Source organism: Acomys russatus, chromosome 16, assembly GCF_903995435.1.
Source record: "Acomys russatus chromosome 16, mAcoRus1.1, whole genome shotgun sequence".
Classification (NCBI taxonomy): domain Eukaryota; kingdom Metazoa; phylum Chordata; class Mammalia; order Rodentia; family Muridae; genus Acomys; species Acomys russatus.
Window position 1 is genome coordinate 42,083,348 of NC_067152.1, and position 27,755 is coordinate 42,111,102.

Here is a 27,755-nt window from a genome sequence, read left to right on the forward strand (position 1 = left end):
GGCAGAGAAACAGGTCTCAGGAGATCTAAAATGAGGGGATTTAAAGGTATGGCCTGATGGCCATCCAGACACACCCCACCCCGTTTTGGGTTTTTTGGCTTTTGAGAAAGGGTTTCTTCTCTGTGTAGTGCTGGTTGCCCTGGACTCCTGGTAGATTATGCTGATTTCGAACTCACAGTGACCTACCTGCCTCTGCCTCCCCAGTTCTGGGATTAAAGGCGTGTTGCCACCACACCCGGCCTACACACACCCAGTTTTACCATCTGAACTCTGGTAGCCTGGACCTTCATAGCTGGGAGGGCAAGTGTCAGCACTGAGTCTTATTTTAAAGTGGCTTCCGCCTCCCCAAGCTTGAACCAGGCTGGGCCTGGTAAATACACATCACAGAAGAATATGGGGCCATGAGGCTCCTCTGACCTCACACCCTGTCCCTCCAGGAAAGGACTGAAGGAGGGGTATACTGGAAGGAGTCCCAGGACTCTCGGGCAGGCAAGTCTGGGCAGGCCCTCATGGTGGGGGATGGCTTGAGCCAGGGCACACTGGCCTTTGTGAGTCCTTGAGGGGAGGTGGGGCCAACCTCCTCCCTGTCTCTTGTTCCTCTGGGCCTGCAGGCTCAACTCTCCCATGTGCAGGCGAAGGTCCTGAGGTGTGGAATGCAAGGGTTCCTGAGAGAGCCATCCTTTGGCCCTTTCCTCCCTAGGGACCTAGGTTGACAGGAGACCATCGGCAAACCCTCTATGCCCCATTTTCCTGACCATTCCTCTCTTGACATTAAAAAAGAAACCTATCAGCCTTTCCTCACAGAGCTACCGCATTTGGCTCTTGCCATTCTCAAAGAAAGATGGAAGGATGACCATGTTTAGATTTTCTCTTTTTAATTTTATTTTGAAAAAAAAAAATTTATTGTAAAGAACTTTACATGAAAAAGGTTAAGTTGCCCCACGTGGAGGGTAGACACCGGTCCCAGCCCCAAGGGGTCAGTGTGGAGCAAGATTTGATCCCCCAAATGCAGATGGGGGTATAGGCTCCTCTTCCTGGTCCCAGGGTTCCCAGCAAGCTGGGCACTTGTCCCAGTTAAGTCTTAGCTATAACTATACTCACTATATTAGTCTTCCCTTCCCACCCCCCACCTAGCAGCTTGGCTGCCCCCGCCCCAACCACCCCAAACCCCACCTTCCTGTTGCTCTCAGCCTCAAGTCAGGCTCAAAGGTTTGCAGCCTCCTTTCTGCTGGTGACGGGCCAGGAAAAGGTCCCAGAGGACTTAAAGAGACCGTCTTGCCCCATCTTGCTGCCCCCACCCTACCTCTGCCTCCTCTCTGTTCCCTTCCCCAGTCTCCTGCCACCACTCTCCCTAACCAAGGCGGCTGGGGCCCCTGGGGAAGCTCTGCCAGGAGGGGCCTCTAGGGAGTTAATTTGCTGTCATCTAATTAAGCCTTGTTGTACCTGGGAACTTTTTCTGGGTAGAGACCCGGGGAAGCAGCAGAAGTGGGTGAGACGAAGCAACACTTGGATGAGGGCCCTGTTCAGTTCCTCCCTGGCCTGGCAGGACCCCATCCAGGTTTCAGCTCTCACAGTGCAGGGGGCAGGGGGCAGGAGGGAGGGTGATCTTGACAATTCTTGGGCTTGGGGGGAACACGGGTCAATGAAACACTGTGTGTATGGGTGGGGTGGGGGGAGGCAGCAGTTTTGATCCTGGGCTCTCAGTTCCCCGTCCTGTGGGCATAGACATTAGGACAACCCCAGCTGGCAGCAGTGTGGCCTCGTGAAGCAAGCCTTCAGAGGCCTGGCCCAGTCCCTGCCAGCGTGCCGAGATGTCCACTGGCCTGTCTTGGGAGGCAGCAAGTTCTGGGCCCTGACTTGGGCGCTGTCCGGAGATGGGGTGGGGCCTGACCTTTTACAAGAAGGCACCCACACTGGCCCAGTCCTGCAGGTCAGCGGCCAGGGTGGCATCCCCTGCTTCAAAGAGGGGCTCTGGGGGTAGGCAACCACTGCTACCCTCATCCCAGGGGTGCTGGAGAAAGGAGGTGGCCAAGAAGGTCTCGTCAAAGTCTAGGCTGTCAGCGGCCTGTTCCACCGGAGGGCCCCAGGTAGCGGGGCAGTCGATGTGGCGGCCATGGACAGTAAGGTCCACGTCTCTGTGTGAGGCAGGGCTCAGCGGGGGGCTCAGCTCTAGGCCCTCCAGTGAGCTCAGCTCCTCACCCAGAGTGCCAGCCTCAAAGATGGCCTCCCAGTCAAAGTTGCCTTTGAGGGGTTCCAGCTCACCCTGCTCCTCCTGGGTCAGCAGCAATGTGCTGGGAGGCCGAAGGACCTTGGCCACCCTCTTGGGCAGTGGCTGCTTTCGCTTATGCCCCAGCCTGCCCTCCCCTGTGCTCCAGGCCCCCTCCCCTGTGGCCTCCTCAAACTCCTGCAGCAGCTGCTGGGCCTCAGTGTTCACGGTTAGAGGCCCACCCCAGGGGGCAGTGCTGGGTTCCTGGGAGGCCTGGCGAGCAAAGGCAGGGTGAATGTGGACTGGGGGCAGCCTCCGTTTCTTGAAGGCCCCACTGAGCAGGCGCTCTGCATACTGGGGGTCAATGCGCCAGAAACCCCCCTTGCCGGGCTCATCTTTCTCTCGAGGCACTTTGATGAAGCATTTGTTCAGGGACAGGTTGTGGCGGATCGAATTCTGGATACAATAAAAGAACAAGAGGAAGAGAAAACGCACAGGGGTCAGAGGGAATGGCTGTGCAGTGGCACCCAGGGCTCCTGCTCCTGCACGGGGAGAAGGGTAGATCCAACCCAAGCCCTTGACCAGGCAGCTGTAACTCTGGGACTCTGGGACACCAGCCACCGGGCATGAGGAGCCCGGAGTGCATGGGGGGTGGGGCGGGTGCGGGGAGGGGGGGCTTTTGTTCTCTGTTGCTGGGATATCTGCCTGCTCAGTCATCCGAGAGCTGAGCCACTGGGTGGCTCTCAGTGCCACCCTCTGTCATCCTCCCTCCCTCCCTTACCCTGCTGCTTGCAGGTCTTGGCCAAAGCCCTCAGCTCCCCCACGGCCTGGACTGCCATTTCCCTCTGTCTGGCTGTTTCCTTCTGTTTGTGAAGTGGGTGGGTTAAGGGAGGGGGCTGGGTGGCCAAAGATTGTGTGTGTGTGTGTGTGTGTGTGTGTGTGTGTGTGTGTGTGTGTGTGATTTAGTGACTCCTTGTTTGTTGAGCCAGCCTCTGGCCTAGGCCTTCACCCCCCCACAGCCTTCTCTTCCCACCCAAAAGTCAGTTGATTATTACCCAGCCAAGTGCAGAAGGCTCATTCCTGGGACCTGAGTTGGCACAGGCCTTGAGTAGGGGAGGGGGACTGTGATCCTGTCCCCTGCCTCTTTGGGTGCTTCAGGGAGGGAATAGCGTGTAACCTTAGCCTCAGTCCCCACCGGCTGGATCCTGACACTGAAGATGTCCAAAGGACTGTCTCCTGAGCCTTATCTGGCCTTGTCCGTGCTTGGCCGCTTGCTTCCTTTCACACCTCACTGGAGTGCAGGGGCCCAGGCTAGGTTAGCAAGGCAGGTAGGTGGAGAGTGAGTGCCCCTTTGGCCAGCAAGGCTGGGATATTTACGCGGCCGCCTGTGCCCACTGGCTGCTTTGCGCCAGGTTCAGGAGTCTTAGAACCTGAGGCCGTTTGCAGCAGCAGCAGCAGTGGCAGCATCGCCCCTATGGAAAGTACCTGGCTCAGGTAATTGCCCCCCCAGGGAGGCTGGCTGGGGTGGGGGAGGGGAGGCAGGAAACTGCGGAGGAGTTGAAGTAGGAGGCTGGGTCAGTGGTTTTAGAATGACCTCATGACCCCTCCCCTCTGGAGACTTATTTCGCACCCATAGTGCTCGGCTCTGGGTGCTCCTCTCTGTCCTCCTCTCTGGACCAAAAGGAAAAGGCAGGGCACAGAACCTGGCAGGGAGACCACTGGGCTTCCATTTCGGAGTCCGGTTCTGACAAACTGTTCTCGGACAGAACATTGTCTAGGAATTCTGGGACATGGGACAAGAATGTGCCTTAGCGTTAAATCCACACAAGAGGCTACACTGGGCCTCCAGGATGAATCAATGTGCCCTACTGGTCCCTCTTCCTAGAACTTCAACGTTTGTACCCACAAAGCCCTGTCTCCAAAAGGGAGGAACGTTTCCAGAACTTGTCAGGGACTCCCTCTTGAGAGGCCTGACCTCACAGCCAGATATCTCCTTGGCCTTGCAGATCTGGTATGCTTGTCTGGCCAAGAACCAGAAGGAGGGGGTGGCCACCACCCGGCACCTCTTCTCCCCTACCTGCCAGGTGGGATCTGCATGGCGGAAGTAGCAGAAGTTGTCTGTGATCCACTTGTAGATGGCCGACAGAGTGATCTTGGTGGCCTTGCTGGCCTGCATGGCCATGCAGATGAGAGTGGCATATGAGTAAGGCGGCTTGACATGTGGGTTGGTGGCATAGTCCACGTCGTCAGGAGGCGGGGCCTGCAGCCCTGGGGGCGCGCTTCGAGATGTGCAGGACGACGTGGGCTTGCCAGGTGTGTGAGGCTGCCCAAAGCAGGCAGGGTCTGCCGCCAGAGGTGACCCGGGCGCCACGGAGCCCGGCACTTGGTGGTAGCTGTGGGGGTCGGTGCCCCCCGGGGGCAGAGTGGGGGCCTTGGCATTGAGAATGGAGAATTCCTGAAGCCATTGCAGGCTGGTCAGGCTGTCATCCAGGGCGTCTGGCTCCTCCATGCCGACCTCCGGCCCGGCCTCCTCCCCAGGCCCTGCTCCGCAGAGGCGCAGCCAGCTCTCCGCCATGTCTGCGGGGACTCTCCGAAGGGGCGGTCAACATCCACAGGCTGAGCTGGGGTGGCCCGCCGCGGTCTCCGGCCCGCTGGTACTGGAGGCTCCAGTTACACAGCCTCCAGAACACTCACTTCCATTCCGCGACCCGGGGGGTCACCTCCGAATACGAATGTGGGGCCTGTGGGAACACCGCGGAGCTGAGCACTCTTTCCTCTACCCCGAGGGATAAGGGTGCGCCTTAGTCGGGGAACCCCTCACTTTCCTCCCGGCAGCCTGTGGCAAGGTCTGGGAAACACAGAGCCCTGGTCTGACCCCGCGTCTACACCTCTCTCTATCTGCGCTTCTAAGGTTCACTGGCCACAACGAGGGAAGAGGGTAGAGAGGCCCAATCTAACTCTTTTTCCCCAGAGAGTAAAAAACTAGGATCACACCCCAATAGTCCAGGAGGGCAGTACGACACGGCTGGGGCAAGGGAGGGCATCTGATTTTTGGAAAAAGGTATTAAGATGAAGGGTCTCAGGAAAGGCAGGTCTCAGGACCGCGGTGTGAAGGGGCAGGAGGCGATCTCCCCAAAACTCTTCAGATTTCAGTCACTGGCCCTACTACTTCTATGGGCGACCGATGGAATGGATAGCCAGCAGGTCCCGACGCCCTCCCATCCCGTGGTCCACAGCCCTCCCAGTCCCTTACCTGGCTCAGAGCGCAGCCGGGCCTGAGGAAGGTTCTGGAAGAAGTTCCTCCCACCTCCCGCGGTTCTGTCCCCAGCTCGAGGGTTCTGCTGGCGCCCCTCGTCGCCCCCCCTTCGCCCGACGGCGCTTCTGTGAGCGCCGACGGCCCGGGGACCGGCATTAAGTAGACGCTCTGAAGGCTTCTCCTGCTGCCATGGCGACGCTCCGCCCCCATAAACAGCTTCCGCTGCTTTCATTGGCCAGCACGTCTCCAAGGAGACCGCGGGCCCTTGCTGCTCCTCTGGCGGCAACTCTCTGGAACTCCCTCGTTCTGCCGCCCTCTCCCGCGCCACCCAGCCCCCTACCCGCCACCGAAATCCGGCTCTGTGATTCCCGCCCGTGGTCCCCGCGCTGGGTCGCACCGCGGGCGCTCCAGGCCCCGGGAACCCCTCCCCCACGCTTCGGGTTTGACCGCTGCGGGGACCGAGCCCCGGATTTTGCAGACCAAGTCTGGGGAACCATGCCCTTGGAGTGTTTCCCCTCACTGGACTGCCAGTGTGGCCTTTGTCTGTTTCCCGGGGCCTTTCCCTGATCCCCGAGTGTCTTCTCTGGTGTCCGCAGGCAAGTCTGACTCTCTGATGCCACCTGTCGCTTATATCCGCAGAAACGGCCACACAGATCGCAGACACACCGAGGCGGGTAGGGTAACCCAGCGTCTCCCGGTAAGCAGCTCGCCAACTCATCCTGCTCAAGTTCCTGGAAGCTGGCATTTCAGGGGCATCTGCCGAGATGCCTCCTCCTCCCTGACAGCCTAGGAAGCAGAGCTGGTGGCTACAAACAAAGCCACAGCGGGCCTCTCAGAAAGGTTATTTGTTGTACTAATTTAGTCAGGGACGGGTTAAGTGACAGGAAGTAATAAGTATAGGGACTCTGGGCCCTTGCCTTCTCTGCTGCCATCAGCTTTGGGGTTCTTTAATAATTGAGGAGCTGCGGGAGTGGAAGGTCTCCGGTTTAAGGCAGCTGCAGAAGCAGGTAGGGCCCAGCCAGGCATGGAGCTGGGGGAGAGACCTTGTACCCAGACCTGCAGAAATTTCTGCCTCACCCAAATCCTTGAGTAAAAATACTAAAGAGTATCCCAGCCACTCGGACAGAAACGTTCGCAAATGAATTCACTTTGTAGTTAATGGCTCCTGTGCCCCTGTAAACAGTTTAATTCACTTTTAAGAAACATGCAGCAATCCATAAATATTGCATCTTGATGTCCCCACTGTAGTGTGCCCACAAGTGTACTCCTGAGTGTGAAGGGTACACAGATGGCACAAACAGCATACACACGCATACTTGCACACACCAGGTGTGCAGGCCCTAAAACAAAGTGAGCAACCAGCATTCCAACACCAGGTGGACAGGGCTAGCTCTCCAGTGAGATGGCTTAGTGTTTGGGTCTGTGGCCAGAAGCTGCCACAGGGGTAAAATTCTTGTGCGATGAAAATAGGCAAAAAAGGTTCTTTGAGGAAACCAAGATCACTACAGTACCGAGCGTGGAAAAGTGCAGATGCAGTGTGGTAAGGAGTCAAGGGCACCAGAAGAAGGTGCCCATCTTGACAAAGGGACTGTTTCCAAAAGATGGACTGGGTTGAGTGTGGCAACTTTAGGGGGTCCACCCCGTGAGTGGGATATGTAGCTTGCCAAGAACTAAAAGGATAGAGTGAGGGGTAGAACTGAGCGAGGCGGAGGAAAGGGAGCTCAGGCTACGCGAGGACTTGCTGAGGTGGAGAGGGAAGGGCTGGTTATGGCTCTTCTAGAGGGCTCCTGGCCACTGTGGCTACTGTTTACCTGAATCTCCTTCATCTCAGCTACGTCCTTCCTGCTCCTAGGTCACACCACGCTGTGAATACTGTTCACCTACTGCCTGCCAGGGGAGGTGGCGGGTCTGTGTGCCCTTGCCCAGGCTAAGGGAAGGTCCCGTTGCTTCTGCTTCATTCTCTGAGGAAGTGTGGTCATCGCTCAGCTCACACTGGTGTAAATCCTAAGTGGGGATGCTGGAGGAAGGAAGAGACATCAAGCGGGGCTGGCAGAGTGCACAGAGTGTTCTGCAAGGGCGCACATGGGCTCTCAAGCTGAGCCTCCCTCTAGCTGTGTGACTGCCTCTGCAACCACACAAAAGGGACAAAGGACAGCTGCGTAGTGGTACCGGACTATAATCCTAATGCTTGGGCAGCACAGGCAGGAAAATCCGAAGTTCAAGGTCATCCCCAGCTACTTAGCAAGTTGGAGGCCCGCCCCTCCACCCCTCACACCCACCCCACTTCCCAAGGATCCTGGGCACTGGTGTGTTTCTGAAAGCTTTTCTAGGACCACACTTTGCAATTCTAAGCTCCTCATATCTCACCCTCTTAAGTGACTGTTTCTAGTCTCAATCCCAAGCCATCTTCCTGTTCCACTAAACTACCTTTTCCCAAATGCCAGTAGTTAGGCATCTACTTAAGAGCCGTGTGAAATCCACTGAGCTGGAAAAGGTGTGGCACCTAACAATTTCTGCCAGTTTGCCGTCATGGCTTTGTCTGAGTGCTGACTGGACCACATCCCTGAGCACTGGCGAGCCCACGGAGAGTCCCCACCTCTCATTTATCAGATCTGAGAGGCCGGGGAGGAACACACTAGGGTAGGGAGGCCTTCTCATCTTCTGGTCCCTAGGTGACCACAGCGGCCCCAGAGCCTCCAGCACTTCCTTTGGTGTTCCTGTGCAGCAGTTTGAGAAGCAGTGGTCCACAGCTCATAGCCTTGTTCTTCGGATGTGAGAAAGGGTGGTGGGTTTGAGACAACCCCTCAATGGGTGTAATGAAGGTGCAATATGGTAAGAGTCAGCCCTAGCACTGCACAGAGGTGGCCCAGCAGGCCTTCAGGACTGCACCTGAGGAGGAGAGGCCTTGCAAGGGTGGTCATCCTGACTGGGTCCACAGGAGGTGTCGGGGAGCAGCTGTTACCAGCTCTAGCTTCTGACCAACCCTTTGGCTGCTACAGTCTCCCTTAGGCTGAGTAAGGAACTCCTGGTGTCCTGGGAGGCCGGAATGTGGCTGGCCTCCCTCAGCAAGCCAGCTCCCCACCACCTCAAGTTAGGTTTCCAACTATGAGGTGCTAGAGGCCAACACCTGTCAATGGGTGTAACAAAGCTGCCAAAATTCTTCAGTCTTCTTGGTCTCCCTCAGAAGAGAGAAGGCTCCAGAAACAGCCAGCCCTGACCCCCAGCTCATGGCCACTGGCACTGGCTGGTGCTACAGTTCACTGAGGGGCATCAGCTCACAAGGAGGAAGGCTTCGGGTTCTTTCTGAGAGGGGACGAATCATGGTTACAGGAGGTGAGGATGGTGGAGGGTTGCACGCCATCCTCCCTTCATGTGAGTATCAAATCCACATGTCTTGTTGAAGATGTCCAGAAGTCCTGCAGTCCCGTGAGGACCGGGGGGGAACCCAGGTACAGGTGTGGGTGCCCTCAGACAGCCAAAGGATCCCATACACAAGGCCTGTTCTCCTCAGGGTCCTCCAGGCTGCTGGATGATGAGCGCCGGCACTGGGCACTGCGACAGTTGACTATGTTATCATGCTGCCAGGTACCTGAAGAAGAAAAAAATGGAGGTTATGGGAGCCGTACCTTAAAGCAAGTATATATGGTATCTCCAGCAGGGCTGCACAGGAGTCAACACAGAACCTAACAGGATGTGTGTGACCTGAAACTAACAAGCGCAAGAATGGGGAGAAGCAGGTGCTGACGTGTGCTGGGGCTGCTCCCCCCTAACTCGGTGCTCACTGCCTGTGACCCACCGGCACACAGGGACACTCAGGTTCTTTGTTCACTTGGGACGGTAACTACTTGGTTCTGGACTTTGGGTATGCTAGGAGGCTGAGCTGAGCTGAAAGAACACTTGTAACCTGCAGCCTCTGTGTTTGCTGTGGAGCCAGCGGGTGGGAAGGGGTTGGCAGCAGGGTGGGGCCAGGCAGAGTGTGGGCCCTTCTCCTGTATCTCTGCTTCTCATCTCTTCCTTGCCTGAGCACCCTGTGGCTCCAAGAGGCTGTTTAGCACACTTACCTCTCTCCTAGCCCCTGGCTACCTCTGCACCCAAAGTGGAGACTCACCCCTGACCCCTGTCTGCTTCATGCTCTGATGCCACCTGCCAGCACCTTGTGTCTGCTTATCCTAGTTACATCCTCAGCTGCATGGCACCCACGTGCGCCTCATCCCTAGCTCACAGATACCAATGGTCAGTCTTGGGCAGGTCACCGTACTTAGGGCCTTGGCTTTCCCATATGCCCCACGAGTCCAGTGTGCACTCACAAACTTGCTGAGTCCCGCCTGAGGCTGCATGTAAGTATGCCCAGCAGCTTATCTGACTCAGTGCCCTGCAGCTTGCTTTGGGGGACCCTCGTGTGTTTCCTAGGACCCTTTGGCTGTCTTCTAGCTGGCAAGTTAGCTGTTTCAGTCTCTCCAGGAGAGCTAGTGTGTTATATACAATGGCAGGCAGGCCTTACTCCTTCCAAGCTTAGGATGTTTAAGAAAGGCACTCCATCTTGTTGGCTCTGCTAGGCAAGCTTCTGCAGGAACCATGGTGTATACATTTTTGCACCCTGGTGCTCAGAAAGGAGTATGGCCCCAGGAATGGGGTGGGGGGGGGGTGGGGCTTTCCTAGAAGCTGAGGCCTGCTAACTGCATAGTGTGGTCCTGAAACCAACTTACAAATGGCCAACATCAGCCTCAGATTCACTGAGCCCAAGCCCTTAATGGCATACATGCTAGGATGAAGCAGGTGTTGCTTATTTCACATTGGCAGTAGTCTGGTGTGGGAATCTGTCCTGAGGCTATAGGAGGTAACAGTCCATAGTGGAACCTGGGAAGGGAAGGGCACAGGCTTTTACACCTAAACTGCCCGTGGACTCCCTGTGCCCAGAGAGCGGGAGTCAGAGGCGCTTCTTCCCTCTGTAGGTGCGCCCTGAGTGACGGGAAGAGTACCAGTAAAGGATGCTCAGTTAGGAACCCCAGCTACGATGGGTGGTTTGCTCAGCTGTATAGTTTGGTAGATGTCATACCTATTCCTCAATGTTTATGGGGCAGGACTCCGGAGCTGCGGCTGTTCAGTAGGAGAGACCAAAAGCAAATGGTAAACAAGAGAGAAGACACACACACACACACACACACACACACAAACAGCAGCGGCCACATCACTACCCCATGGACACTGGCTCTGAGGCTGTCCTGACCAAGTTCACAGAAGTCCTTATGCACCATCTGCCACCCTAGGAGCCCCAGTCAGGCCTGCAGACAGTCCAGGGTGCAGGGGGGCTGTGTGTAGTGCAAGGGCATAGCGCAAGAACAAGGCATCCTTTTCCCTGGAGGGACCCCCAGGGTCCACAGCAGCCCTGATGCTGCTTGCCTTGCTCTACCCCACTCAGAAGGCAGCCTGGATTCCACGGAGGTGTCCACAGTGAGTGTGCCATCCCATCTGGCCATACCCAGGCCCTCTGGCAGGGACACAGAGCTTGGAGACTTGAGCCCCCTCCAGGGGGAGGGACAATGGCATTTACATTTGGTTCCCTTTTGGGGAATCAGACATAGGAGGAGGAAGGGACGTCAAGATTTAGGGACACTTGGCGTATCTCTCTGCTGGCTCTACTAGTGCGCTGGTTAAATCTAAGGGCTATAATAGTTAACATATGCTCACTGCATAATCTGGATTTGCCCCAGAACTTGTCACTGCAAACATCCCAAAGCTGACCTGGAGCTTGATATGTGCACCAGGCTGGCCTCAGACACACAGAAAATCTGCCTGGCTCTGCCTCCCGAGTGCTGGCAGGAAAGGGGTACGTGACCACATCTGAATCTTAGGTCATGAGGCTTGGAGAGAGGAGGGGATACACGTCAGGTCTGTATGCATTTTCAGATTTTACTGCACAGGTCTACTCCCGTGTTAATCATGTAAGAGCTGCCTGTGTTATCTGGCTTCACACAGTCATGCAGGTGTAGGTCACGTCAGGTTGTCCCCGAGGGCAACTGGCTTTAGTGTAAGGAACCGGAAACTTGCCCTCTGCCTTGGGCCTTTGAAGCCCTGGAAGCTTCTGAGGGAGGAGCTGGAATGCACAGGCACCGGCTAAGGCCCTCACAAGCGTGAGGATGGTGGGGACGGGTTTCTTGGCAGAGTGTGTGTGACGCACATGATCCAGGGAAGCACCCTATGCCCTTCTTGGCCTTCCCCTGCCTGCTCTCCCTGTGTCCTCTATGAAATGGGCGAGATATATTTGAAGACGGAAACAGACTCAGGCAGGGGCAGGGTCTGAGGGAAGTGACTTATGGCAAAAAAGAGCATTTAAGAATAGGGAGGAGCAAGTTGGCCTGCAGCTCTCAGGTGGAATGAGGGTGAGCACACCGCTGAGTGTGAAGTCGGTCCAGAGAACCAACACACCGACTCTCCTGGCTTTGAGCAAGGAGGTAGATACCTCAAGAGAGCCCTGCCCCTTTGCCTCCATGCAGGAGCCCTTGGACTTTTGCTACAGATACATCTAAGTATCTGTCTATACACGTAAGTATCTGTATACACTTAAGTCCCTCTCCTGACACCTCCACAGCTGACTCCTTCCATATTTGGCCAAACTGGGAACCCCATTTAGTCTCAAACATTACCATAAGGAGGCCATGGCCACTTGCTTCCTTTTTAGATTCTGCTGTCCCCATACTGGCCCCTCCCCATATGTGAAGATGCACTGACAAGCAGGTTGTTGGGAGGCTTGGAGAGGAGGAAGCAGAAAGATCAAGCTTGGTCTCCATGGCACCATGGGCTCCAACAGTGGCAGCAGCTCCCTCTGCCAAAAGCAGCGCTCGGCGTAGAGGCCCTTGAGGAAAAGCTGGCCGGCAGACACAGGCAGAGCTAGACATGGGCACCATCCTCATCCTATGCAGCCAAGGATGCCTAGCCCATAGTCCTTGACATGGAAGCATGCCTGGTTTTGTTGAACAGAGATGCATACATTCCCACAAATCGTTTTCCTTTAAAAACTTTTAGTGTACCAACATAGGCCCTTGCCGCTTAAGAACTGGAAGCTTGTCTAGAGCCCTAAGCGAGAGCCTTCAAGTGCGCACAGCAGTATACTTGGTGTCGGGCTGAGCAAAGGCAGGAGGACAGAGCTGGCACAGAGTGAACATGAACTTTCACACAAGTCAGAGAACATAAATGAGTTTAAAAATGAGCAAACCAGACAGACAGACCTACGTTTGGTAAAAAGACATGGAACATAAATGGACAGATGGAAGCAAGGCCAGGAGGGGGAAGGCAGGGTGAGTGTGCCTGGTCTCCAGCAGCTCCAGGCCAGGTTTACTGGGCAGGAGGTGGCCGTATGGATCAACGCCTCTCACCATGCTCTGGCAGGGACTGTGCCTGCGGCCTGTGTGGGAGAAGCAGGTGATCGGATGCTGTCTCTCAGGTCTCACTGAAGGTTGGGACCTGGGCAGTAGCTTCAGGACAAACTACACAGAGAATGGCTGAAGCGCCCTTGGAAAGGCTGGAGAAAGTTTCTCCTGAGCAACCGGCTTCCCTTGCCACGGGCTTGCATGGGGCCAGGGCCTGCTGGGACCATGTCTGGCACGGGCTGAAGGACAGTGGCAAGCACAGGAGTTCCTGTGGCTTAACACCTTCAGCTACCTCGCTGAGCGAGTAAAGCACTGGACCCAGGAGTGGCTGCTCTGAAGCTGCGGCAGGTCTTCACTAGGGGACGCTGTGGGAGCTGCAGGGCAGTGTGACAGGCCCTGTGCTGAGGCCAGGAGGGGACAGCTGGCCAGGCAAGGCTCTTAGGACATGGTTTTTGATGCTGCTGAGTGGGCACACTAGGCCAGTGCTCATTTGTGATTTATTTTTTTATTTTTGGGTTTTCAAGACAGAATTTTTCTATGTAGTCCTGGCTGCCCTGGAACTTACTCTGTAGACCAGGCAGGCTGGCATCAAACTCAGAGATGTGCCTGCCTCTGCCACAAAGTGCTGGAATTAAAGGTGTGTGCCACCACACCGGGGTTATTTAGGGTGGGAGTGGGGCCTAGGTCTTGCTGTGTAGCTCCTGGATAGCAGATTGCAGTGATCCAGCTGCCTCTGTTTCCCAAGTGTGGGATCATAGGCATGTGCTAGCCGGCCTGGACTTGAATGTATAATTAACATGGCTGCTTTGCAGGCTGAGTTTGAGGTCATGAAAAGGGACTGGGACACACTGAGAAGTTGGGGCCTTAGAGGACCCAGTCATCCCGGCTGTCTGACTTGTCACAGGTGACCTAAAGCTCATTTGGGTCAGAAAGCCATCCATTGGCTTACAAGGTGCTTTTAGATTTCTTTGTAGCCCTCAGACATATGTGCCCTGAAGAGGTATGGGTTTCAGTGCTAAAAGCTCAGGCTTCTGTTCCAAGGCCCCCGTGGGAGGTGCCTGACTGCTCAGACTTCCAGAGGATGCCCCAAGTCAGTCTGCCCCACATGGTGTCTGTAAGCTACTGGAAGTGTCTAACCAAACAGCAAGGCGGGGGAGTCTTGCCTTTTTCCCTAACGGATACGGATACGGATACGGGCAGAGCAGGAGCTGCTCTCTGTGTTGGGCCCAAGCCTTCCTCTCAGCAGCTGTTCTCCAGCACCTAAGCACACCTTGGCCTTCCTAGCCAGAACTGCAGCACAGAAGACAGGCTTCCCACGGGGGCAGGGGGAGCGGAGGGATGTGCCCCCATGAAGTTCATGTTCAGCAGACTGCCACTCACCAGGTAAGCAGACCTCAGAGCACAGCTTATTGTCCAGTGCTTTCACGCTTGCGGTGTCAAAGTCATTGTTATTGTCACATTCCATGCCTAGAAATGCGCTTGTCCTCTGGCCTGTAACGGAGTTAACGCAGTTAGACAGGGGCTGGCTGTGTTTTCTCTACACTGCTGTCCTTAAAAATAAAAGTCTTAAGGATGGAGACAAAAAAATAAATCAAATCATGTGTAAAAAAAAAAAAAAAAGACGATAAATCAAGTGAGTAAAGAGTGGACAAAAGAACCAGGTTGGGTCGCCATGTCTGGGTTCTCGCACTATCCTGGCTTGTTTCCTTGGTTGGCCCCTTTCTAGTTGTTCCCTAGTAAGTCTGATCCCTGCAGAGAACAGCCAGACGCAGGTCAGTCAGACCGCTATGGAGGGCAGCTGCACCCAGGTAGCTGATGGACACTGTGGCTGGCAGAAGCTGGAGAAAGCCGTGAGGCGGTACCCTGTTGCCTGCCGCTCTCAGGCGTCGGTGGGGTTTGCTTATGACCAGAGGTTCTGCAGAATCATATGCAGGAAGCAACAACCCACCGCCTTGGGTTCCATAATTTTGTACATTGCATCAGAATGACTGTTCACAAAATTATGTTTTCCTCTCTTGGGAGACTGAGGTGGTTACTTTGAATATGTTTCAGTTGACTGTCCAGAAACTTGCAGATGTGTGAGGGAGAGGGAAAGCTCTAGAAGTGGTTGTTTTTAGAGCCTCCCTTTCTTTCTCAGTCAAAGGAGAGGAAGAGAACCCTCCATGTAGACTATGAAGAGTTGGGTGCCAACAACCGTGCCACCACGTGCATCTTAGAAGAAAATGTTCTGAGAAAGAACTCAGGGTGCGGGGCTTTGGACTCTGAAGTATTTTCAGAGCCAGTAAAGCTTCAAGCCCTGGGCTGGGGTGCGGGAGTGGAAGAGGCCAGCCTGGAGGCTCTTATTTTTGAGCCTCTTGCCAGCGGGAGCTGTCAAGTCCACATGCACCCCTGACACTCCTGAAGCAATGGCCGGCGGTGCTAAAGCAGGAGCAATTAAGTTGACATCTGTTGGAGCAAACTGCATCCAGGCCACGGCACACATATACCAGGAGCAGAGAAGGAGGGAGCCTGGCTGGCTTCTCTAACAAGCCCTGTACCCCTGCCATGTCCTGCAGGGCATGCCTTCTTTTCTGGGAACCAAACTCTTCTAACTGGAGACCAAACCCCAGCCCACAGTGCTGCCTGGGCCAGCCCTGCAGGGTGCCGTGCTTCCTGAGCCACACCCTCGGCACGTGAGCTGCTTGCGTCCCCTTAGATGTTCTCCACTAAAGCAAACCGAGCTACCAGAGTCCAGCCTCTCATAGGGAAGAAACTGCCGCTGCTCCATTGGGGGTGCCAGGGCAGCCCAAGAGCTCAGCTAGAGAGATGCACAGGAGGCAGGTGTGGGTACAAAAAGAGACAGTGTCTTCTGCAGCATCCACCACCACCACCGCTGCCGCCCCCCCCCCCCCCATTCTGCAGATTCTGCATCTCAGCGGAGTTGAAAATGTCGCTGAGGTCACTGATATCAGGTTTGCCTGGCGTGCCATCAAGATAACCACTCCCCAGAGCCACACAGCTGAGCAAGGACCAGGCCTTTTACCGTCTTCTCGCACAGGCGATCTGTCCTCTTCCTCTATGACATCATTTCCCTAGGGCAGAAAAAAGGCCCATGAGCCTACCAAGAAGTCAGGAGCCCAGCAAAGACAGGGCAGGGCAGGGCAGAGCATCCCTTGGTAGTTATTGCCGTGCTCCACACCAGCAGCTTATACTTCCCACCACGGCCGGGGGCTGCCTGACCAACTGCTTGGGATGGGCTGTCAGGAGTACCTTTGCAGCTCTACTGATGCTAACATAGACTAGGAGCTAAACGCAAGAGCAAATAAAAGCCAGGTGTGGGCACATGCCTGTAATCCCAGAACCTGGGAGACAGAGGTAGGAAGGTCACCCACTGGTAAGCATAAAAACCAGCTTGGTCTGCTCCAGCAATTCTAGCCCAGTGTAAACACTCAGGGGGTATAGAGAGTTAAGCCCTGCCTCAAACCAGCACATGAGACAAATGTAAAAGAAAATCATGAGGTCATAAAGCTTTCAGACACTCTTGAGGGGCCAGTTAGTAACCAAACATCCTGAAAGGATCTGTGAGGTGAAACCTGGGCCGCATAGTGATGGCACACAACATACTCAGGGCATCATCACCCACAGTTGTCATTCTGTCTGCCTCTGGACAGGGCTCCTGGATGGGGTGTGGACATTAGAGGCAAGAGGAAATCTCCCTGGGGCATCTGTGTGTGCTAGTGCCGGGGAGCATGAGACCCAGTGGCCCCGGTGAGCAGACTAACCGCATGGCAGCCAGCACATTCCCCAGGCCTGTCAGGGTCTGGCATGGGAAGGTCCCTCTTGAACTCACTCCCTATAGACCATACATGGAACCAGTGTCTCCTGGTCACAGAGTTTGAGGCTACTGTCACGTCTCCCCTCACTCCTGAATGATGTGGAAATACCACTCAGGAAGGCTTCTCCAGTGCTCCTTTGCCACAGCCATTGCAGGCAACACCACAGTTAAGACAAACTGGCTGTGGGAAAGGGTGCTGCTGTCTGCCAGTTAGGTTACCTCTGCATCTTGCTCTCCAGCTGGAAGGCCGGCAAAATTGCTGTCTGGAGACTCTGCTGGTGTCTCCTGTGAAAGAGCAACAAACCCCAAGGGCATGGTCATCACGGGCTCTCCAGGTAAGCTCTCAGGACACCCAAGCCAAGACCCTCCTCATACAGATGCCTGCAGGGAGTGCTGTGCTCTCTGTGGCATCCCGCCAGCACCCAGGCCTTTACAGGCAGACCAAGAGCTCTTCCCTTACCTCGCCTTCTGAAGGGGCCCTGCTGGCCGCCTGCGGGGAAGGCAGGGCCTCTCCCTCTTCTTCTGTGCCAGGGGCAATGTAGGAGCCAGACATGGAGGACACTGTGTCCGTGCTGATCTGGGAGGATGCCATGGACATGACTGACTGGGCCAGGCTGCTGCTGGCGGGGTCTGTGGAGACAGAAGTCGGGAGGGCGACAGGGCTGTGGTGGCTGAGGAGCGGTGTGCACTTTCTGTACTAGGCCACATGGGGAGGTGTACAAAGGCCTCGTGTTGCCCTCTCCTGAGAAGGGTCTTCTGAGATTCTGCTCCTGCTGTTACAGTGCAGAGGGCAGCTCGTCATGCAGGAGGGTGAGTAAGAGCCCCCCCTCCTCCAGTGTGGGACTGTCCAGCCATTAGCTGCCCTGCTCCCATCCCCAGAGGAAGTCACAGCACAGCTGTGTACCAGGTAGGGAGGCGCATGTAGCCCATCTCTCAGGTACCTTCTGGGGACGAGATGGTAGAAGAGAGCGGAGTCCCTGTGCAAGATGACTGGTCAACAGCCCCTGAAGAGGACAGGGTGAGGTTCTCACTCTCTGGAGACACATCACGTCCCTGTGAAGGACACAGTGGGACATGAAATTAGCTCAAGCCCAGCATATGGGCAGAAGGGCAGTAGCAGAGCTGGGGAGGGACACGGAAGGAAGGGGCATGAGTGTCGGGAGAGGCAGGGCTGGCCTCTGTCGGCACTCCTTTTCAGCCAGGGCCTGGAGTGACTTTGTCCCAGGGGAGCGTATACTTCAGTCAGCACCTCCTGCCTACGGCCCAGCATCTGCTGGGGCATACAAAGGATGCAGCTCCAGTGACACAGGCCACCCAACAGCTGTCACAGAGGGGGATCCCTCATTTCCCCAGGATTATGAACAGCTTTCCTTTACAGGAAAAGAACACAAAACCAACAGGGCCCTCACTGCCTATAGGACTCCTCCACACGTATGTCAGGAGTTCCTGCTAAGTGGGTTTGAGACAGATACCACCTCTGCCCTCCACCCACCAGTCCCCTGGACTCAGCCTTGTTATCCTGGGTGGATGCAAAGGTGCAAGGGTGGCTGTCCAACTCCCCGGCCAGGCTTCTTCCATCTTAGGTCAGGCCTGCACTACTGAGGTTTGCAAGGCCGCTCACAGCGCCCCCTTGGCCTGCTCCAAGCTTCCTTATGATGTTTCTTTCCTTTTTGTGTCTAAACATTTTCAAGATCCAGGCAAATGCTACCGTGCACAAAGCTTTTCTGATGTCCGTCACTAAAGGAAGTTGCACTCATACTATGGCACCTTATGGCTTCTTCTGAGTGCCCTGTCTGCCCTCTCTCTTGAGGTAGAATCAATAGCAGGCTGGCACTGAACTTGATATGTAGCCTAGGCTGGCCTCAAACTTATGACCTTTGTTTTAGTCTCCAGAGCTGGGACTACAGGCAGCCTATAATCCTGCCTAGCACCTGGGAGGTGAGGCAGGAGGCTTGGGAATTCAGGGTCATTCTCAGCTATATAGTGAGTTCATGGTGAGCCTGAACTCTGTAAGACCCTATCTCAGTCTCTCATGCACTCATTCAAGAAATACTTACTGGGCAGCAACAATGAACCACATACAGCGTGGCTGAGCACAAACGTTATCCTAATAGACATGAGCTCCTGATGACGGAACACTCCCCACCCCCCATCTCTGAATGCCCTTTGCACCCAGCTTGTTGCCTGGGGCAGTTGGGGCCAGTAAGGTCTGTGAGTTCTAGGTAGTGAGGGGTGTACAAGGTGGAGAACCTCTGCAGTTGCCAGCTTGTAAGGTTCTAGAAGGTCTAATGGACAGATAAAAGCAGGGGACCAAGGAGCCATGCAGGCAGATAGATGCCTGGTGCCAGTACCCGGGGAGAGAGAAGAAAGCCAGTTACCTCTTCAGGATGCTGGGCTGACAGTCTCTGAGAGAGCTGAGTCTCCGACTCACTGCAAGAGCGCTCATCTTCCTCTTCATGTAGCACAGAAGAATTCTGGGAAATGGATCTGCAAACACCCAGAGGAATAGCAGCTGAATACACTACTGTCCTGACTCTACTTGCTCACGCTGCACAGGAGAAGCAGATGTGAGAGGCTTACTGGAGGCGGGTAGAGCCTCTGCCTCTACCTCCTGAACTTTGGGAAAACACCAGCACCCCACCCCCACCCCATCTCAACACCTTGATCTGTGAGACATCCTCTTGCCACAGGAAGTGTGCTATGATTGTGTCCTAGGGATTTCAGTGTTCAGGACAGAGTGCCATTTGGTTTCTCTGACTTCAGATTAAGCCAGGGCCCCAAGGGGTTCTGTCTGTACTACTCAATGTCCTTCCTTTTCTCACCACCACATGCACCCTGTCAGAGAACACATGACCCTGGGCAACAATGCACATTTGACTCCCCCACCCCCACCTCTACCCAAGATAGGGGTTCTCTGTATAGCTCTGGCTGTCCTGGAACTCCCTTTGTAGACCAGGCTGGTCTCGAACTCACACAGATCCCAGAGTGCTGGGATCACAGGCCTGTGCCACCACGCCTGGCTCTCATTTGATTTCTATCTCTGGGGGAAATCCCCCCTTCCTCACTGCTGCAGGGTTCCTGTGAGAGTGGGCAGCACTGGTAGGCTCTCTACTGTGGATGAGACTATTACCATGTTGACAGGGAAAGGCGCTCTGGAGAGCTCTGAGGTGCCCAGGGCAACACTAACCACTCACTTGGATAGACTCTTTTTGAGTTTGAGTCCTTGGCTGCTGCAATCAGACAGGCGGTCGAGGGGGGACAGTGTCCTGATGGGGGGCAGGTGGCCATCACTGCCATATGACGGGAGCATTCCTGAGAGGCGGCCGTCCCCAAGAACATGAAGTGGAGGAACTGCAGGGGACGGTGTGAGAGGGCCGTTGAGGGCCTCCAGGAGAGACACCACTTCGTAGCCTGGTGGGATGTTCTCCGAGGACTGTAAGAACCAGAGATGGGCCAAGAATTAGGTCGGCACTTTTTGTTTTAGGGCACGATCATGTTTCCTGCTGGACACTGAAAGATGAGTCCTGTGTTTAAGCATCTGCTTTGGCAAGAAAAGCTGCTGTGCTAAACATAAGGAAAGGGGAGGTGTTAGGAGCCATGACACCTACATGATTCTTCATAAAGTCCATTTCTCTGATGACAATTGAAATTTATAAAATACATCAAAGAAGAAAAAATTACCAATAAGCAAACACCCAAAGTGACTTTTGTTGTCAATCTAGCACGTTTTCCCGATTAGTTATAGTTTATGATTTGTGATTAATCTGTAAATGGCAATTCTAGGGGCTGGGGAGGTGGCTGAGTAGTAAAGTGCTCCCGCTGCTCTCGCAGAGGACCCAAGTTCAAATCCCAGCACCCAGATCAGTAGCTCACGATCACTTGTCACTGCAGCTAAAGGGGCCTCATGCTGCCTTCTGACCTCCAGGGCCACCTGCACTCACATATTCACACACAGACACATAACATAAATAAAATTAAAAAATCATTCTGAATCTTTCTTGTTTAATTAAACATAAATATTTTCGTGTGTGTGTGTGTGTGTGTGTGTGTGTGTGTGTGTGTGTATGTGTGTGTGTGTGTGTGTGTTTTGAGACGGGGTTTTTCTGTGTGGCCCTGGCTATCCTGGAACTCCCTCTGGTTGGCCTGGAACTCAAAGATCCACCTGCCTCTGTTTCCCAAGTGCTGGAATTAAGTTCATGCACTGATGTGACTGTTGCTTTGTTTTTCTTTTAATAGCTAATTATTCCATCTGGAATCTAGTCTGTAAGGGGTAAATTGATAAGCTGGGACTGCAGAGATGGCTCAGCAGGTAAAGGTGTTTACCACTAAGCCTCATGACTTGAGTTTGATTTCTGGGACCCACATATGAAAATAAATGCCAAAATGACTTCTTCCCTTATACTAACTGAACAATTTCCCCTATATTGTTAACTGAATGATAAATCTCTCCTATCACTGAGTCAATCAAGGCAAGTCAGTATTTGCAGGGGTTTGTTTGGGGATGGGGCTGCTTCAGAGTGGTGAGGGCCCAGGCCGTGTGTATGCCACCGTGCTCTATGCCTGAGCCACACTCTCACCCGTTCTCTACTGTCCTACACTTGCAGAGCTCCCAGGTTTACTCTGAGTCTCTCACACTATGACTCCAAAGTCAGTTCTCTTATCTGCTTGGCTTCCAGCTCTGAAGCCACAAAAAAGGAGGAAGAAAGGCAGCAACTTTCTTCAAGGACTCAAGGTTGCAAAATTGGTTCAAATCCAAAAGTCATCCTGTTTCTGCCAGGAGGCGGTCCCGAGTTGGATCCCACTGGAGTGAACAGATGGCTCCAGGAATGTAAGTATGAACTGCACTCCAAGTTCCAGAGGAGGGAAAGCTTTCAATGGTCAGAATTCAACTTTCAGTTGCAATATTAGTAAGCTGTTTAAGATTTATTTACTTAGCTGGGTGTGGTGGTGCACACCTTTAATTCCAGCACTTGCGAGGCAGGCAGACCTCTGTGAGTTCCAGGCCATCCTGGTCAACAAAAGGAGGCCAGGACAGGCAGGACTACAAAACTAAAAGAAAAAAAAAAAATGTTTACTTTTGGGGTGGGCGGTGTGGTGCACAGCTTTAATCACCATCACTTGTGAGGTAGAGGCAGCCAGCCTGGACTACAGAGTGAGTTCCTGGACAGCCAGGGCTACACAGAGAAACCCTGTCTCAAAAAATATTTATTTTTATTTTATGAGTGTTTGTCTGCATGTATATCTGTGCACCATACACATGGCATGCCTGGTGTCTTTGGCGATCAGAAAAAGGTGTCAGATCCCCTAAAACTGATAGTGAGTTGTCATGTGGGTGCTGGGAACTGAACCCAGGTCCTCTGCAAGAGTAGCCAGCGTTTTTAACTGCTAAGCCATTTCGCTAGCCTCTATATTAGCAGGCTTTCCTACAACATGATCCCAGATGGTCTAAAAAGAAAAAAAAAAAATTCCTCCAGCATGCGCAGGTCTAATTCTTGATGTAATACCGCCCCCCCAAAACAAGGACAGAACTGGGTGCTTGGTGCTTGGTGCTTGGGAAGAAAATCAGGAAGATCACTAGGAGTTTAAGATCTGGTCTGCATAGCAAGTTCCAAGCCAGCCAGGGCCGCACAGCCAAACCTTGTTTAAAGAACAAAGCCTACAGAAAAATATAGAACATCAGGGAAAGTATGTGCTTCAGAGGGGCTGTGCCCAGCTTACTGAATGCTCTTCAGAGTCCGAGGTCTGGGATGAGATGATGGGGTTAAAGCTGGTTGGAGACAAAGGGCCCAATTTTTTCCTCATGGCTCGGATCTGAAGCAGTGCCCGGAAGGCTGTGAAGAAGAAAAGAGGCCATCAGGACATCCTGTTTCAGGATTAAGGATGAGCAAGGGTTCAGACAGAAACCACGCTCCCTCGGTCATCCATTTGCTATGCTCAGCACCAGTGTTCTGATGTGTCCTGCCCACCTTTCCAGCCCTCACTGTCACGCTCCTTCAGGACTTACGCAGCCGGCAGATGGGGCAGTTGTTGGCCTGGTAGCGCAGGGTGTCTGCACAGGTGTTACAGAGGCAGAGGTGACGGCAGGGCAGGATCAAGGTATCGCGGACATCTGAGAGACACACCACACACTCGGCACTGTTATCACTCACTTCATCCTCAGCCACCTGGCCAGAAAGAGATTTAGCTAATCATACAAAGCCTTCCATCCCCCACAATTCCTTTACAAGACAGCCTGACTGAAGAGCAGGCATATAGCTACACAGATCCGAACAGTGTCTACACTGACATGGGATTTAGTTTATGCAGGTTTTTTTTGTTTGGTTTGGTTTGGGTTTTTTCTTTTATGTTTTGTTTTTGGTTTTGGTTTTTCGAGACAGGGTCTCCCTGTGTAGCCTTGACTGTTCTAGACTCGCTTTGTAGACCAGGCTGGCTTTGAACTCACAGCGATCCGCCTGCCTCTGCCTCCCAAGTGCTGGGATTAAAGGCGTGCGCCATCATGCCCGGCTTAGTGTATGCAGTTTTTAAAAAATTAGTTTTTATTTTATTTTATGTGGATGGGCCCTTTGCCCTTTGCCCTTTGCATTCCTGGTGCTTGCAGGAGCCAGAAGAGGGCACCAGGTGCCCCAGAAGTAGAGTTAGACAGCTGTGAACTGCCATATGGGTGCTGGGAATTGAGCCTGGGTCCTCTGGAAGAAGTGCCAGTGAGTGCTCTTAACTCTTGAGCCATCCCTCCAGCCCTGTGCAGTACCATTGCTGCTTGGAGCCCTGCCTCTAGGAACTGCCTCAAGTTACGAGACTGGACTCACTCCCGGAGCTCATTCTCCCCTGAGGTCTGAGCAGAAGGGGCCTAGGAAAGCACAGAGGTGAAGATGAAGGAAAATGCAAGACCCTCCTGGGAGGCAGAGCTCAACTGCGCTCCGGAGCAGAAGGGCAGATCCAAAGCAGCCTGTTCTGTTCATTCCCAAAGTGGCAAAAGCTTCCACTTTTGTGACCTAAGATGAGACTCTTCTCCTAGGTCCTGGCTGGCTCACGAGGCCCTCGGCCCTGAATGGAGCTGATGCGCACCTCGCCTCTAGTGAAGAGCAAATCCTGAACTCGGAACACAACTCACCTTAGAATCCTGCGTGTTATACTTGTTCTCAATCCCGTAGATCTCCTGAAGAAGGTAGCTGACCCCATCTACCTGAACAGTAAACAGTGAAGCCAAGAGCAGGTTTACTACTGAGAGACAAGAGCAGAAGCCGCCTCTCCCCAGGTAACCCAGGACGACTGATTCACAATGAAAAAACTCAAGGCCCTAGACAAATAAAGGATGTTTTTATTTACTTATGTTTGCATTTGAGTGGGGGGAGAAAAATCAAGTGTTTCATTTACCCACTATTCTATCCAACAGGGAACATAACATTTTACCGACAGTGTGTGTATTGCAGCTCACTGTTATAGACAGTTGCAAACAGCATGGACTCAAGAGGATATATGTCAAAGTGTAAACATTCATTGTGTAAGAAAATGTCAGCTGGGCATGGTGGCACACGCCTTTAATCCCAGCACTCGAGAAGCAGAGACAGGAAGAGTTCGAGGCCAGCCTGGTCTACAAAGTGAGTCCAGGACAGCCAAGGATACACAGTGACACCCTGTCTTGAAAAACTGAAAGAAAGAAAGAAAGAAAGAAAGAAAGAAAGAAAGAAAGAAAGAAAGAAAGAAAATGTCAGTTGGGCTGGAGAGATAGCTCAGAGGTTAGGAGCACTGACTGCTCTTCTAAAGGTCCTGAGTTCAATTCCTGGTAACCGAATGGTGGCTCACGACCATCTATAATTAGATTTGGCGCCCTCTTCTGGCATAAAGGCATACATGTAGGCAGAGCACTGTATATATAGTAAATAATGAATCTTAAAAAAAAGAAAAAGAAAAAGGAAAAAAAAATTCAGTTTAAATACTATAAAAATAATGGCCAGGTGTGGTGGCACACACCTTTAATCCCAGCACTTGGGAGGCAGAGGCAAGCAGAACTCTGTGAGTTCGAGGCCAGCTTGGTCTACACAGAAAACACACATACACACACACACACACACACACACACACACACACACACACACACACGATCTTTTTTTATTTTTTATTTTTTGGTTTTTCGAGACAGGGTCTCTCTGTGTAGCCTTGGCTGTCCTGGACTCACTCTGTAGACTAGGCTGGCCTCAAACTCACAGCGATCCATCTGCCTCTGCCTCCGAGTGCTGGGATTAAAGGCGTGCGCCACCACGCCTGGCTCACATGTGCAAATCTTGATGATTATTTTTTATGGCGGCAGATGGCTAAGGAGCTGAGTTTTAGAAAAGGAACCCTAGGATAAATTATGCTGAGGACTCTAATGGGCCCTGAATGACATCCTTTGCTTGAAATGTTTCTAATCGTGGCATTCTAAGTAAAAAGAGCGCTCTTCACCCTAATGTCAGGAGGCAGGTCCTGTTCTTTCACTTCTCAAGATGACTGTGGCCCAGGAGGCACAATAAAGGCTTGAAAAGTCAGTGTTCCTTCTGGGCCACCCAAGTAGTTTCTAACAGACAAAAGTGATCCCCTTCCAAAAATCTTCTTTGATTAAAAGAAAGAATAGGGGAAGGAAACAAGAGCACATAGTTTTTTAAAGTTTGAAAAAATCAGGAAAAAAGAAAAAGAGAGGACAGTGCTAAGAGTTGCTGGCTCTCAGTTACTTACCACTTGCTTCTGCTTGAGGGGCTTGACACAGAAGGTCCCGTCTGTGTGCTGGAATAAAAGCAGGATGTTACCACCAGGAGGGAGTGCAGAAAGCATTCTTTATTTTGTTGCTACTTTCCTTATTACCCGGGAGAAGAGGACATGGGGGCCTAAGGGACCAACGACCATGGCAGTGAGGGTGGCAGAGCTAAATCGTCTCAAGTGCAGCCCCAGTGTGACACTCTTTCCGCAGAGGGGTGACATGAGGAAGAAGAGCAAAACATGATAAAATTGCTTACCTTTTCAAAGGTGCCCAGGAGCACATGGCAGTGGCCAAAATACTCTGAAAGAAACAGGCACATGGCTGAAGAACGCGGACAACGGAGCCCTAGCCCCTCCCGTGCCCCTGTTCTCTCCAGAACCCACAGACTGGCAGACCAACGACGCTAGGCTACCATTAGCAGGGGCACGTTATAAATACCATTATAAACCCCAGCCCTCACTGCAGGATGGGAAAGGAAAGAGTGTAGACCTGTCTGACAGAGACCCACAGAGGTGTGTGGTTCTGGGCACAGCACAGAAAACATAGGTCTCCCTACCATCTCCTTCATCCACCACAGCATGCACCACCAAAGGGTAGACCTCTCGGTCCAGGTCAAAGCCAAGCTGCAGGGAAGAGAAGGAAAACACAGACAATGCACGTGCTTGCACACTTGTCCGTCCATAGAAGGGAGGTGCTGCTCAGGGGCATCATCTCTGCATACTGGCCAGGTCTGCTTAACCTAAGGCTGTCTATGTTCTTTAAACAAAACAAAACAAAACAAAACAAAAACTCATTGCGATAAAAGTCCCTAGCCTGTAGCTCCCTTTTCTTTAAGCATGGCTTTCTTACAGTATCCTCAGCTAATAGGTTATTTTGGAATAGAAAAATGAACAAGGATAGGTATATTCTTTCTTTTTTTAAAGGTTTATTTATTTATTATTATGTATACAGTACTCTGTCTGCATATACACTTGTAGTCTGGAAGAGGGCATCAGATCATATTACAAATGGTTGTGAAGCACCATGTGGTTGCTGGGAGTTGAACTCAGGACCTCTGGAAGAGCAGTCAGCGCTCTTAACCACTGAGCCATCTCTCCTAGCCCCAAAAGGTATGTTCTTAAGGTGAACTAAGTAGACCTTTGAAGAGCATGAAGAGGCCCCCTGGCTTAACATTTGAGCATGGCATTCCAGCATCTGGACAGAGGCCCTGCTGCTGGCACAGGTTCTAGGTAAGTGTAGGGAGGGGAGTTGTAGCGGGGTGGGGGTGGGGGGTTGGTGGTGACGACCTTGAGCCAAGGCAACCTACCTCCTCTTCTGTCCACTCTGAGGGGTCCACGGTATGGGAGGGCAGGCAGAACTGCTGGCACACCCCTCGCTTGTAATGCACTGTCTCAGACTGCAGGCTGTTGTCTTTTGGAATGTAGCTATAGATAAAGTGAGAATCAGAGCTAAGGTTAGAATTCAGCCCAGACAGTCTGACAGCCCCACTGCCTCAGGCCTGTTGTCAGGCTCCACCAGCGCTGACTTAGGGAAGAAAGCCCTTCTTGCTAAGCTACTTCTTTGCTCTAGCCTGGAACTATTACTAGGTTTACATATTGTTATTTTTGTTTTGTTTTGTTTTTTGAGACAGGGTTTCTCTGTGTAGCCTTGGCTGTCCTGGACTTGCTTTGTAGACCAGGCTGGCCTCGAACTCAGAGATCCACCTGCCTCTGCCTCCTGAGTGCTAGGATTAAAGGCATGTGCCACCACCGCCTGGCAGGTTTACATATTTAATCCGCACATCCATAGGAAAGGAGCTAAAGACTGGAAAAGAAAATCTAAACTCAAGGTCCAGACCCTGCCTAGCTGAAGAAACAGAATGTTTTTCTCCCTGGGTGGGCACAGAAGGCTGGGAAGCAGTAGCTCCCCTGTTACGCTCTTACCTGGCAATACCATTCTGGAACTCTTCAGTGGCCTGATAGTAGATGGTGATGGCTACCCGGGCATCTGTGTCGAAGGTGAACTCAACGTTGTAGTGGACCTTAGCTTTGCCTGCCTCTTCTCCTTGGCTCTTCACTTCCTCAGCACATCTGAGAAATCACAAAGACAGCCTTTGGGGCAATGGAACAGGACTTTGTTGTTGCTGTTTGGTTTTGAGACAGGGCTTTCTGCATAGCCTTAGCTGTCTTGGAACTCACTGTAGGCTGGCCTTAAACTCAGAGATCAGCCTGTCTCTGCTTCCTGAATGCTGAGATTACAGGCGTGCACCACCAGGCATGGATCAGGTTTTAAGATTTATTCTTTTGGGCTAGAGAGTTGGTTCAGCAGTCAAGAGCACAGGTTACTAGTCCAGAGGTCCGAGGGTCAATTCTCAGAACCCATATGATAACTGTCTGTAG

At 52.9% G+C, this 27,755-nt stretch overlaps 2 protein-coding genes across 3 annotated transcripts in view; both read right to left on the bottom strand.

The window, feature by feature from the left end:
- Positions 1 to 1,677: 1,677 nt before the first annotated feature.
- Positions 1,678 to 5,607, bottom strand: Foxj1 (forkhead box J1). The gene is made up of 3 exons (XM_051159088.1): positions 5,460 to 5,607; positions 4,284 to 4,947; positions 1,678 to 2,662 (listed from the first exon to the last, which is right to left on the bottom strand). The coding sequence occupies exons 2-3, from the start codon at positions 4,779 to 4,781 to the stop codon at positions 1,895 to 1,897; spliced, it is 1,266 nt and encodes a 421-aa protein (XP_051015045.1). The 5' UTR covers positions 4,782 to 4,947; positions 5,460 to 5,607; the 3' UTR covers positions 1,678 to 1,894.
- Positions 5,608 to 8,877: 3,270 nt separating this feature from the next.
- Rnf157 (ring finger protein 157) overlaps positions 8,878 to 27,755 on the bottom strand; it is a 72,296-nt gene continuing 53,418 nt past the window's right edge. Inside the window, exons 4-19 of one of the 2 annotated variants that reach the window (XM_051159081.1) lie at positions 27,300 to 27,446; positions 26,684 to 26,801; positions 25,934 to 26,000; positions 25,634 to 25,677; positions 25,356 to 25,403; positions 23,755 to 23,826; positions 22,648 to 22,807; positions 22,362 to 22,474; positions 19,838 to 20,076; positions 19,022 to 19,130; positions 17,585 to 17,696; positions 17,104 to 17,273; positions 16,863 to 16,928; positions 15,852 to 15,900; positions 14,210 to 14,320; positions 8,878 to 9,051 (exon numbers count right to left, since the gene is read on the bottom strand). In XM_051159081.1, coding sequence (XP_051015038.1) covers positions 8,930 to 9,051; positions 14,210 to 14,320; positions 15,852 to 15,900; positions 16,863 to 16,928; positions 17,104 to 17,273; positions 17,585 to 17,696; positions 19,022 to 19,130; positions 19,838 to 20,076; positions 22,362 to 22,474; positions 22,648 to 22,807; positions 23,755 to 23,826; positions 25,356 to 25,403; positions 25,634 to 25,677; positions 25,934 to 26,000; positions 26,684 to 26,801; positions 27,300 to 27,446 — 1,747 coding nt within the window. In that variant the 3' untranslated portion in view covers positions 8,878 to 8,929. Of the gene's footprint in view, positions 9,052 to 10,512; positions 10,560 to 14,209; positions 14,321 to 15,851; positions 15,901 to 16,862; positions 16,929 to 17,103; positions 17,274 to 17,584; positions 17,697 to 19,021; positions 19,131 to 19,837; positions 20,077 to 22,361; positions 22,475 to 22,647; positions 22,808 to 23,754; positions 23,827 to 25,355; positions 25,404 to 25,633; positions 25,678 to 25,933; positions 26,001 to 26,683; positions 26,802 to 27,299; positions 27,447 to 27,755 lie in introns of those variants that run through there. The other variant, XM_051159082.1, reaches the window with a different exon arrangement.

Excerpts from the sequence above, each read along its gene's own strand:
- Foxj1 (XM_051159088.1), bottom strand. The coding sequence starts at position 4,781 with ATGGCGGAGAGCTGGCTGCGCCTCTGCGGAGCAGGGCCTGGGGAGGAG. Across the intron at positions 2,663-4,283 it reads ATGCAGATCCCACCTGGCAG|AATTCGATCCGCCACAACCT; the intron begins GTAGGGGAGAAG and ends TATTGTATCCAG.